This window comes from Solanum verrucosum, unplaced genomic scaffold (genome assembly GCF_900185275.1).
Source record: "Solanum verrucosum unplaced genomic scaffold, falcon-dt-bn FXZP01000032.1, whole genome shotgun sequence".
NCBI lineage: Eukaryota > Viridiplantae > Streptophyta > Magnoliopsida > Solanales > Solanaceae > Solanum > Solanum verrucosum.
The window spans coordinates 4098630-4112405 of record NW_026020569.1 but is presented as its reverse complement, the minus strand read 5'-3'; the positions used below and the strand labels follow the sequence as shown (position 1 = coordinate 4112405).

Sequence of the window (13776 nt, the reverse complement as noted above, 5' to 3'; positions counted from 1 at the left end):
CTGTAAATAGGCAGACACGGTATGGGAAAGCGGAAAGGTGATTATATAGAAAAAGAGATGGGCTGAAGATCATAATGTAAAAATAATGAAAATGAAATTGAGGAGGAGCTGAGAAAGTTCACCTAGAAAGGGGGACCGGCAGGTTAAAAGGGGCAATGTATTGCGTGAAATTTGAAGGAAAGCGGATCAAACAATGAACTTCATTCTTCCTTCTTGTAATAATGAGATATCAAATTTATCTTTGGATTTATATCTAACCCTAAAAATGATATTTGAAGCTTTAACATACAGAGGGAGTTGACAAATTTGTTCAAAGATGATGGCGATGGACTGTCTTGCGTTCCTGGCAAAGTATTGTTTTCTGAAGAAAAAAAAATACCCCTACAGCCATGCCATTTCTCAATTAAAAAACAGGCTGTGGTTGAGGGGTCCATTTTTCAGCGTGACGACTTATCAACCCTTCAGGAGTTACCCCTGCCCTGCCTGTTAAATGATTGTCGGTCGGTAAAGACTCTTCATTTGGTGCTCAACAAAAAATGATAACTCCAACTACAGTTTTCAAATTGAAAGTACGGAATTGGCTCGTAAATATCACTAATCTACGGAAAAGAGCAAATTACATAAATCTCACTACTTTATACTATAATTACTTAGAATTTCGGTAGATTTTTAAATTACTTGATATATCACTTTTTTTCAGTCGAATATATGAATCAAAAGTGGTTAGATACATGTATCTACCATAAATAAAGGGAAGAGATACATTATTTAATTAAATTTGAATTGAATGTTGTAACTTAATTCCACAATTAAAGGATTAAAATATGGGATGTAACAAACCATGAATTAGGTGGATTAATTGATATCAAACTGTTATAGCTTTCTGAAAAAGGACTAAATCGCATAGATTAACAGATATGGCTTTTTAAACTTTTTCGTCTCTTCTTCGTTTCATTCCCTTGAATACTGAATTTTCAAAGTTATTTTGTCTGAATGGCGAATATAACCATATTGTTACGACATTCGAGTTCGTGGATCTCTGAAAGCGATTACGCAAATTATAGAATTGATGAAATACTATTGAGAGAGTATGCAACCTACAATGATCTAGTCGATGGTATTTCAACACAACTGAGGATCGATTGTTCACGCAAAAGAATGGAGATAAGCTACTGGAAGGCAATGTAACTCCAATGGACATTCGAAATGAGATGGGTATGAGGTTTTTATGGAACTGAAAATACATCAATCCAATTGTGGTTTGTATCCATTATGCATAACAATGGAAGAGCAAAATTTTGGATGCAACAACAATGGTGAAATATCTTTTGACCAAGATACATCCACGGTTGAAGTTGGAGGTGACGTTGGGACTATATCTGTAGTAGCTCTTGCAGATAATCGTAGTGTAAATGCGTTGTGCGTTTTGGATAGTAATTCAGATCATGTTATTTGTGATCGTAGCCACAAAGTAGTTAAAATCAAGCAGTTGTATAAGGACAAGAGTACTATCGTGGCTGTAACGCAAAAATATGCTATAGACAATTGATTTCAATTCAAGGTTTTAAGATCAGACAAGAAGATGTTAGTCATATTTGTTATTTTGTTGGATACATGATATGTATGTTATTTGTGTATTGTAGAAGCATGAAGAAATGTGTCATAGGTTAGTGTATCTCGATCAAATAAAATGTACCTTGAAAAAAATATTGAAAAGTAATAAATGTTTTTGTAACATGTATATTTTATAGTGTGTATCTCGGACAAATGAAGTGTATCTCGAAAAGATAATGTAGACATCATTGTTAAAGTAAAAAGATCATTGAAGAGTAATAAAGGTTTTTGTAGCATTAATATTGTGTTGCACATGTGTCTTAGATAATAAAGTAGTATAGATACATGCAAAAAATTGCATGATTTATAGTGAGTATTTCGGACAAATGAAGTGTATCTTTATATATAATTTAGTTTATAGAAATGTGTCATATGTTAGTGTATCTCGATCAAATAAAATGTATCTTGAAAAAAATATTGAAAAGTAATAAATGTTTCTGTAACATGTATATTTTATAGTGTGTATCTCGAACAAATGAAGTGTATCTCGGAGAGATAATGTAGACATCATTGTTAAAGTAAAAAGATCTATTGTTGAAGAGTAATAAAGGTTTTTGTAGCATTAATATCGTGTTGCACATGTGTCTTAGATAATAAAGTAGTATAGATACATGCAATTTTTTTCATGATTTATACTGCGTATCTCGGACAAATGAAGTGTATCTCGGAAAATGAAGTGTATATTTATATATAATTTAGTTTATTGTTAAGTTCATTAAGTTGTATCTTATACAATTAAACATGTATCTGTTAGCCTCAACGATTATAACTGAGTGCCTTTTGTGTGCAACTACTTTTTGAGATGTATGTCTGAGGAGTGCCAACGGATATTCAAATCCTCATGTTTGAATAAGACAACTTTATTTCAAGTTAGATGTTTCAATAGAGAGCATACAAGTCCGTTAAAGGATAAAGTGTGCTCACAGCGTCAAGCAACAGTTGGTTTGATATCTGGAATAGTTGCTCCAAAATATGTGAATCATCAAAGAAAGCACACACCAAAGGACATCCAAGAAGATGTGAAACCCGAATTGAGTAGACATTAATTACATGAAGGCATGGCGTTCGAAAGAAAGAGTTATCTGAACGATTAATTGATTCTTGGCATTTTTCAACCATTTTAATTGGATCGTTCCTAAACTTAGTTCTACTCACCGCTCGAATGTTGGAAGATGAATAGTCAGAACCTGCAACCATTGCAACACTGTTAATGAAAACATACAATTAAAAATGAGCGACCATTAAAATAGTATGAAGAACTAACAAATTCAACCAATGAAAAAAATCCTAAATTTGAACTTTGAAACTACTACATCTGTGAATTAGATACATTAAAATGGTGTCAAACAAAAATACATCAACCGAAAAAATAATAATTACTTTACCTCTATATATAATGTTGCTTATGTAGAGTTGGGTATGAAATTCTTACATCCAAAATATGCATTGAGTAGGTTGTAAAGAAGGGGTAATGGAAGATGAAGGATAATAACGTGTAGGTGTGGGTAGAGATACAAAGGAGACGTGTGACTGGGGAGGGAAACAATGGTGTTGGAAAGAGAGAAATTGATTTGAATTGTAAAAAGTCCCAATAATTAAGGAAGTATAATGTTAGGATAATTATTAAGTACCACTTTTAATGAAATTGTGTATCTGGTTATATTTTCTAAAAGATACGGTATATTTATTAAAAAATGGTATTATAAGTAATATTTTTAAACTAGTGGAAATATATGTATTTATGGTATGAAAGTATGTCTATATAGGTAGTTTTTCCTTATAAAAATCCTCTTTTCACTTTTGGATTAAAAAATACTTTTACGCTTTATTTGGATGGTTATTATATATTATTTCATAATATATCCTAATGATAGATAGTATTATTTTCTGTCATTATATAATGTTACACATTCATAATTTAAATAATAAACCTACAAAAATTTGTAAGTTATAGAGTAGAGCTATTATGAAAAGGTAAGGAAAATGATAAAATATAGTTATTAAATAATAAGTAAAGATAAATAGAGAAGAAAATATCATGGTAACGATGCGATCACACGAAATGGTTATTTTCATCGTTACCTAACTATGAATTTAAACGATACAATAGAATTTAAGTAACAATCAAAACAAACATTGTATTTAAACTAAAAATACAATGCAATGGGTAACAACCATCCAAACAGGGTGTTTAAAGTATGTTTTTGGGTTCAAACATACCCCTCAAACTAACAAATAACTCTTCAAAAAATCATGTGGCACTCTCTAATTAGTCTCACATTTTAATTCAAAATAATTAAAATCCACCCAAGTTTTAAAATTGAAACCCTTGAATCTCAATGATCCGTTTTCAACCTAAAAAATTAAAGGATATATTTTTTTTCTTCCTCAAAAATCATCGATCTACGTTCTTTACCTCGTGTGAATCAATCTTCTACTTTCAAAGTAACTTCCTTCTTCCTTTTCACTTTCTTGTTTTCGTTTCTCAACACATTATTCAACCTCGACACTTAATCTTCTACCAATGATTCAAACTAAGTTTATGGATTGAATGTTGTTTTGAGAAACAAAAGCAAGGAAATGATCTGAGGAGGAAAACATAAGGATGAGTCACATGAGGTAGAACCTAGATCGATGATTTGGGAGGAAATAAATGTATTGTGGGGGGTTGAAAATGGATTAGCATGGGTTCAGGTTTTAAAATTTGGGTGAGTTTTTATTATTTTGAAATAAAATGTAAGACTAATTAAAAAGTGTCATCTCGCTTTTTTTATCGGATGTCCCCGAAGGGACAAGTGTCATCTCGCTTTTAAAAGACTTGAATCTGACCTCAATGTATTAGTTAGTTCGAGAGGTATGTTTGAATCCAAAACAACCCTTAAGGTATTTTTAGATCTCAAAGGTGGAAGGAAGATATTTATGAGTCTTTTTCCATAGGGTAGAAATAGTTATGACCCTTTTCCATTGAATATATTAGGCTCTGTTTGACTTTTCTCAAGAAAAAAATTACTTTATTTTAATTTAATGTTTTACCATCAAAAATTCAAATACAATGGCACATTGTATTTGAAATTTGAAAAACAACTCAAACTTATTCTCACTTTTTTGACAATTATTTATTTTCAAATTTGCCCCATTTATTTTAGTTTTTATAAAAACAACTTCATATATTTTTTGTTTAGCTAGAATTCAAACTGTTAATAAGTCAAAATAAATTATCTTTCAATTTCTACATATTATTTCTCTTTACAAACTAAAAATAAGATTTCTACAATTTTACACTTGTTTTCTATTTATTATTATTGTATTTATCATCCCTAAATTTCATATATATATATATATATAGTAAATAAGTGAGTTTATTAATTTTTAATTTGACTTATTCTCGATCTTGTTGTATCATTCATAGCAAAAGTTGATGAAATATTTATTTATGTTGATAGGATTATGTTTGTACAATTAATGCATGGGACATATGTGCAGTGGAGATTTATAAACTGTAATAGCATGTAGTTGCTCGTATATCTATGACATTATATCACTATCTATTGTGAAATATTATTTTTAAAAGTTAGTTAAATTGTCTTTTATCTTTCGAGTCAGGTTTTTAAGATATGAAATCTAACTTATTGAATATCTCTTTCAAATTTAGTTGTATGTTTCAAGTCAGGTTGGATGATTTGCTGGTTTTAGAAATTTGAGGTATAAATCATTTATTTTTTTAAAAGTACATTCAAATTCTAAATTCTTTGTAAAAGTACGACCAAACACAACTCAAACTACAACTTCAAATAAAAATGAACAATATTTGATTTTTACAGTCAAATGCCTACTTCATCTTTTTACCCTTAAAACGATACAATTAAATCTATACATGTAATTTAAGGACACGTCAATTGAATTGTTCAAATAATGAAATTATAACAAATTAACTAGTCAGGAATAAACGGTAAACAAATCATTGACAAATACAAATATTAGCAATATGATAATAGGGTAGTAGACAAGACAAGAGCAAGACTATTATTGAGATATGGTTCTTTTTTATAGTCACATCTAAAGTCCTATTGTTCACGAATTCAATAGTCCATTGGAGTATTCCTCTAAAGTCTAGATACTTCTTTCGATTGAATCTAAACTTTATAAAATAAACTAATCATAGGCAGCAGACATATATATGCAAAAACATGGTTAGCGTTTAGTCTCATGAACGTCTTCCAAATATTTTTCTTATTGGTTCAATCAGTAATTTCAACAACCTTTTTCGAGTACTTAAAACAAATCGAGATTTAAACCAAACAAGCTAATGAAAATTTTTGCTCTAAAATTTTTCTCTTTCGATTAAAGAAATAGTGAATAGATTCTCAATATAATTAGAACTTCATAAATGTATTCAAACATGAAAACAAAAAATTAAAATCCAAAGTTAACCATCCATATATAGTGTCTGTCAAGATTCTATAAGAAAATCACTTCATATAATAGAATACAAGAACATCAAAGATTATAATAAAAAAATATTATTTGTAACGATTGATTAGAACTTACGTATTGAATCAAATCTGAAAGAAAACAAGGAATCTTGTATTGTGAACTTTTCTCTACCCCTAAAGCTCAAAAGTCTTGCATTTAGAATTTATTTATAACATGTCCCAAAAGGTCCTGAACAGAAACATTCTTAATTAAATGAAGTCCAAAATTTTAGCATGCAGTTACGAAGCCGAAGCACCAATCACACAGATAGGCAACTACTAACTTAAAATGATACAATTGAATTTGTACATGTGGTTTACAGTAACATATACTGAATTGACTAGATAATAAAATTATAACGAATTAACTTGCGAGGAATAAATAGTAAATAACTATATTTATCCTAACTCTGATGTATTTAATTGGCAAGCTACCAAAAAAGTTTATTTTTTAATACCTACGTTGTTAAAGCTAGTAACTTTGAGTATCAGAACATTTAATACTTGTGAATCATTTTTATGCATTTTATTTAGCATTATTTTTAACATAATATTACTAGTGAATGAATAATAAAACATTTTTTTCTCCTATATTGAAGTTATTAGGAGTCATTTGTTTATTGTTATAATCATTAAACAAATCTCATGTTTAGGTAAGTTAAAAAAAAATTGATATACAATTATTTTCTTATTAACAAACACATCTCATGATGTAATTTCTCACTAGTCAAAATTCAAATGGGGTCTTAAATCATCCAATTTGTGCGGGAAAATACATAAAATCCCTTTTGAATTTATCATGAAAAGTCAGTTACATGCTTAAACTATCATGACGACATATTATACACTTTACTACTTAAAAGTGAATTTAATATCATTCTAGGACGTGTAACACCACTTTTATAATATGTGATGTATTACGCTCGTTGCCACATTAGCGATACGTCAACGCCATGTCAAAAATTATAATTTTTTTATTTTTTTTTTTGTTTTTCTTTTGTTAACTATATTTTACACCAATTAATTAGTAAAATTCTCTAATAATTATATCTTCATATTGCAAAGAAGAAGCTTTCTACAACGGCCGTCAAGAAAACTTTCCAAAATTCGAAGCTGATTCGTGGAGTGGAAGAATTTCTTCCATTCCAAAATGAACCACAAGAAAATTGTTACAGTTTCTTCCATTGATTGACCATGAAAATCGAGCTTCAAATTGCAAATATTTTTCATATTTGGGCAGATTATTTTTTCCTTTTCTATATTCGTCATGTAGGTTTCTTAAAAGATAGGGATAATAGAAAAATAATTTTCTTCCCCTTTTCAATTGATCATTCATCTTGTTTACTCAAAAAAACTCGCCATAGCTTCGGCGACTGAGAAACCCCAAAATTTTTACCTCATTGATGATGTGAAAAAGACAAATAAAAATCCACACCTGGTACTGTTTTGATTTCTTGCTGGGAGGTTTATGGATAAAAAAGATGCGTTTTTGAATAACTCGTTATTAGATTGCTTCTTGTCACTGATGCATTTGAAGCTTATTTGGGTGTGAAGAAGATTGAGAAGGGTGGGGTATGAAGAAGAAGACATGTGAGGGGTGGGGTATAAGGAAAATTATGTGTTTTTTTTAAAATTTTAATAATTATCTAACGCTCATAATTTATTTTATTTTTTTCAATTTTGCCAGGTCAATTTTAAGGGATAAATAAATTCACTTTTAAATAGTATAAGTGTGTAATAGGTCATCATGACAGTTTAAGCGTGTAACTGACTTTTCGATACAAGTTAAGGGGGAATTTATGTCTTTTCCCAATTTGTGCAAATATTCGCATTGTCATTCTAAGAGAGTGTTTTGATTGACTTAAAAATTGGTCACATATATTTTTAAGTATTTGACAAATATAAAAATAACTTAAAATAAAATTGAAAATGACCGACTTTTTAAAGTTATTTTTAACTTTGTCAAATACTTTCAAAAGCTAAAAATGACTTGTAGATTTGATCAATTTTTAAGCCAATCCAAACGAGCTCTAAATTTTTAATGTTATCTGTAAGAAATTGTAGTACTACTTGCTTGGGTTTGAAGCTTTTGCTAGTGAAATTCATAGAGTTGAAATGTGCAGTTTAAACTCTAGCAACATTTATCCCCGAAATTAGATATCATTTGTGAAATTACCCAATTATTCATGAAGTTACCAATGATTTTTTTGTGCATTTGGAACTACCGTGGAGCTTTTGAAAATACTCGTTGAGGTTGAAATGATGCAAGTGAAATTCTAGAAACAAATCATGAAACTCAACAAAGTTGTCTTGAAATTTGAATTTTTAACTTGCCCGCCCAAAGTGATGTATTTTCGAGCCCTTCTTTTAAAGGAAAGGACTAGAAAGGTCCACGTTGGAATCAGAAAGAAATGAGAAGAAAAACTCCATTTGAGTAGAAGAGATTTTTCGATCGAAAATGGAGAAGCTGAAAGAGACGGATTCTTATTTCGACGACTGTTTACCCCAACCCGATAGTGTTGACGGCTGTAAGGGAGGCGCTGACAAGAAGAGGAGGAGACTGACACAGAAGAATCTATTCCAGTTGTGGGGGCTTGAGAATCCTAACCTTGATCTGCGACCTTCCACAGCTACTTCTCTTGCTTCCCGCAAAAACCAACAGCGCCTTTGCCCCTTCTATAAGAGGATTCCAAGTTCCACCACCATACTCTATATTTTTCATTTTCTACTTCTACTCATTCTTCTTAACTAACGACACCAACCAAAAAGAACGTGCCAGATGTGTGACTTTTCCCACCCTAGTCCTGATTGTCTTCCACCTCCAGGATCCAGCAAGTAGGAGGCTTCAAAAACTTAGCTTTTTAGTTCTAAAATAACCTAAAGCTTTTTTGACGAAATTTTCATTTAGATGCTGTCATTTTGAAAATTTCTCTTCTTTCTTGTTCTTATAGTGCTTTAATTGTTAAATGTTTTCGCCATTTTTGTCATTATTCTGAAAGAAATTATAGTTTCCTAAGAACAATTAGATATAACCAAGATTTTCTAAGTCAGTGTTAAGATGTCCATTACGTGTTTGATGAAATGTCAGAGAAGATTTGCCAATTTTCTTATTTTCTTTTCTGATTTTGGGTTTGAATAGATCCAATGTTGCATTCATTTAACAATACATTAAGAAGAATTTGGATGCTAGATAGATTAAAACAAAACTAAAGTAGGATTATTTTTGCCTTCTTCTAAAGATTGGTATCCTTGAGAGGCACCATTCTCATTTGCATTGGTATCATAAAAATTTAAATATTATATTGACTCTAAATTCTGAATTCAACTCTCTCTCTATATATATAATTTCCTATTAAAGTTAAGAGAAAGATGAAGTATTGATTAACTTTTTTATACTTTCTGGGAGTGGTGCCATAAACCTGGACTAATAAAACTTAATATTCTTTGGTGTTGGGGTGAATTTGGTATTCTTTGATGTTCCCATCAAAAGAAACTGCAAGATTTTGAAGCCTTATTTAAGGGTAAAGCCACGTGCTTGACATATTTGTTTTTGTGCCGTGAGATTTTTGACAGAAATGGATGGAAGGAGGAAACTTGCAACTTTCTAAATTGTACAAGGATATTTTTTGTGCAATGAGATAATACAAGAATGTATCTTATATTTAGGCCATAATTAAGGGATGAATTTAGCCTAAAACTCCAAGCACATGCCTTGTTGTTTCAGTTTCTAAGCTCTGTATGTTTTTTGTTTGACTGATATTAACCTATGTCCTGGTTTTCATTATTTTCTCATATATCAACTACTTCAATCATCTTTTATTCAACTTTTTACTAGTCCTTCATTCATGCAGGAACGCCCTTCACTGTTGATGCATTCTGCTATGGTTCAGTCAAAGGCTGCTCTGCCTATTTCCTTAGTCACTTCCATGCTGATCATTATATTGGCTTGACCAAAGGATGGTCACATGGACCTATCTACTGTACCAACCTCACTGCTCGCTTGCTTAGAATCTGTCTTTATGTTAGTCCATCGTAAGGACTCTTTTTCCCCTTGTCAAGTGTATTAGCAAGAAAAATTTCTTTTGGGTTATTTTACTCCTTCCCACCTCAAACAATTGTACAGGGCAGTTAGGTTCTGCTGATTCTTTTGCAGTTTTATCTGTCCTCTGGAATTAGGTACTGAGTACAGCCTTAATGGAATCAAAATTACTATGCTTGATGCTAATCACTGTCCTGGTGCTGCTCTCATTCACTTCCGTCTCCCAAATGGACAATGTTACTTGCACACTGGAGACTTTAGGGCTTCAAAGCTGATGCAAGCATATCCAGTTCTTGCAAGCCAACGTATTAATATACTTTACCTTGACACAACATATTGCAATCCAAAGTACAGGTGCAATTCTCTTTGTTCTATGTCGTGGATGCATGTTGTTAACAGTTGTGCTAGATGTTAATTTCTTGGAGATATCTATTTCAGGTTTCCTTCAAAAGAAGATGTTTTGGAATTTGTTGTAGGTGTCACGAGAAGATATTTGAATAATCATCCAAAAACCATCGTGGTTGTTGGTGCATACAGCATTGGAAAAGAACATGTGTATTCTGCAATTTCCAAGGCACTGGGGGTATCTTAGATTCTGAGAATTTCTTGATATCTTTATGTTTTTAATCCATATTATGACTTGATGAATATCTAGCAACTCTACGAAGGCATCAAAGGCTTAAGAGCTAATGAGTTGCTAGAAAAAAAAATACATTGACCATTTTGCAGAAGATGAAACTGCTTTGCTACTATAACTTAGGTTTCTAAATTCCTTCTGGATGAATAGCATGCCATATGGCACCAAACTATTGAAATTTCATTTGTCTTTCTGGGACAAGGCAACAATTTGTTACAAGTTTGCCTACAATGTGCTCAATAAAGCTGAACTTTATGCTGTCTATTTGCATAATAAAGTGAACTTCTATACAAAATATTAGCTGACCGGGTTTATAATAACTATTTCATAGGTAAAAATATATGCAAATGCCTCCAGGAGGCGCATTCTTCGATCTTTTGGTTGGGTTGGAATTTCTGAAAATCTGTCAACAAATGGAAAAGATACACCTTTGCACATATTGCCTATATCATCCTTGAGATTTGAGGTCTGCATGAGCACCTTCTTTAGATGATTGATGGGTTTTCCTTTTCTATAACTTCTTCTGTTGATGTTTCCCAAGATTCTGCAGCGTTATTTGGCATCACAAGACGGACAGTACACTAGCATGTTGTCATTCCGACCAACAGGTGACTCATATTTGTTACTTATAGCTTGTGACCCATCTATTTTAGTGGGTTTTTGTCCCTTATTTCATGCAAAAGTTCCTTACCAATTACCATTACATTTATACAGGTTGGACTTACTCAGAGACCATTGGGGAGAATCTAAACTTAATAAAACCCACTTCTAAGGGCAACATCACTATTTATGGTGAGATAAATAGGTGCTTCTTGGGAGGTTTAAATTCTACATATTTTTATTTATAATTTGTATTATTTACTTAATGTTACGACTGCTTTTTGTGGTTCCTAGTTGGCTGAGGCATTGAATCAACCCTTCTACTGCATTAATTTCCTGCAGGTGTTCCATATAGTGAGCATTCTAATTTCATAGAGCTGCAGGAATTTGTGCAGGTTAAGATGTTTTTGTACAATTCTTTTTGCTTCTTGAATATTTAGTTAATGTCATCTTTGCCAACTGTTAGAAATACCAAGTGGATGTTTCAGTCTTCTGGAGCTAGTTCCCTTTGAAATTTTACAAAATATTGCTCTATCCCAATTATGAAAATATTTGGTTTTGCAGTTTCTGAGGCCAGAAAAGATAATTCCTACTGTGAATGTTGGAAATGCTGTTAATCGTGGCAAGATGCAATCATACTTCCAGCAGTGGCTGAAAGCCTGAAAGAGGAGTTGTTCTTCTGGAGTTGTCTAGTTTGGTTATTCTATTCTTTCTAATTCTTCTGAAGATTAGGAAGTGGATTAGATAGGTTATTGAAATGGGAATGGACAGTGGTGGTTATACAGTTGTAAAAAATGTTTTTAATCTCTCTATTAAGCTTGCATGGTGAGTCAAAAATCTCTTGGCCTCCATTCTTGTTGATTGCCTTCCATGCAAGGTAGTTTTAAATCCCAGGAATTTGTCGTAGTAATCAATTTTTTTGCAACTCAGAAGTCCAACCAATGTCCTAGAGCTTCATTCATTTGTAAATAGGGTTTGATTAAGGAGATGTAGAGCAAAAGGCTAAAAAAAGGCCTTTTAAACTTATTCTAAATGAGAATTGGTTATCTTTCAACTACTACATAAACATTGGTGCCTTTTCTACTTGCCTAAATATACTCATCTATCTCGCCTTTTGTTTTGCATACTTTCAGTTCACGTTGTTCTTTCCCATTGGCTTTTGATTTGTTAATATTACTACTAGAATTTCTCAATCAATTTGAAGGTGTTTCCAGAATTCTGTTCGATCTTTTTCGAGTTCCTCAATCTCTGGTCTTGCAGGCAGCAAAATCGATTAGGTTTTCATGAGAAACGCTTCTTCAGACTGGAATTTAGGGGTGTTGACCTGTTCTAATTTTTCTGTCTGTTGGTTTTGTTGCATGTTGCTTCTCCTCCGTCCTTTTTTAGGAGTCCGGAGCCTAAAGGGCAAAAAAATTTGTCAAAAAATCCAAAAGGGCACATCACTTTTTATTCTAGCCGAAAGGGCAAAATTGATGTGTCAGCAGCGATTTTTCTCTGACAAAATGACGAAATAGCAGCGATTTCGTCTAAATTTTTATTTATTTTTTTTAATTAAAAATCGCTGCCATTGTAAAAAAAAAAGAAAAAAAATTTGTTGTGGCAGCAATTTTAAGTCAGAATTTTTTTTTTTCTTACACATCGCTGCAGGGGCAGCGTTTTTCATGCCAAGTGCTATTATTTTCGTGCCTATTATTACTTATTAATAATATAAAAATGATAAACAAGACGACAGTATACTCAATAAAATTGTTGAAGCATGAGGAAAATTGAATTATATATCATAAATAATAATAAAAGAATATTAAATTAAAAAAAAAACTTTTTTTTTTAAATTCTTAACCAAATTCGCTGCTATAGCAGCGATTTTGAAGAAAAAAAGTTTTTTTTTTTTGAGAAAATATGCAGCGATTTTTATTTTTGTTTTGTCAGAAGCCCTTTTGGTTAATTTTTTTTTAATGTGCCATTTTAGTTTTTTTAAAGAAAAAGCAGCGATTTTTAATTAAATTTTTTTATTTTTTTTTACAAAATCAATTAAAAAAAATAAAAAAAATTTAGACGAAATCGCTGCTATTTCGTCATTTTGTCATAGGAATATCGCTGCGTCCCTTTTGGCTAGAATAAAAAATGATGTGCCCTTTTGAAATTTTTGACAATTTTTTTTTGCCCTTTAGGCTCCGGACTCATGGATTGTACTGTTCTCTTCCCATAAATTGTAAGTACCTTATTGATAAGACATAAATTAGAATTTTTGGTCTTTCTTCTTGAGACGTTTTGGTCTACAACCAACAGAAACAACAATGTCAGTGAGGTCTACAACAATCTGTGTTTTTTGTTCATTCGATCCGAACTATTGCATTTCTTAAGGCTCAGAGTCTCAACTTTTTCTCCAAATGTAGATTGCTGTCTACAAGACC

General features: G+C 31.5%; 1 protein-coding gene across 1 annotated transcript; it reads left to right on the top strand.

The window, feature by feature from the left end:
* Positions 1-8483: 8483 nt before the first annotated feature.
* LOC125811149 (DNA cross-link repair protein SNM1) lies at positions 8484-12179 on the top strand. The gene is made up of 9 exons (XM_049490657.1): positions 8484-8779; positions 9938-10118; positions 10240-10479; positions 10564-10708; positions 11094-11228; positions 11304-11370; positions 11477-11554; positions 11705-11757; positions 11927-12179. Exons 1-9 carry the CDS (start codon positions 8545-8547, stop codon positions 12023-12025), a joined length of 1233 nt encoding a protein of 410 aa, XP_049346614.1. The 5' UTR covers positions 8484-8544; the 3' UTR covers positions 12026-12179.
* The last annotated feature ends 1597 nt before the right edge of the window (positions 12180-13776 follow it).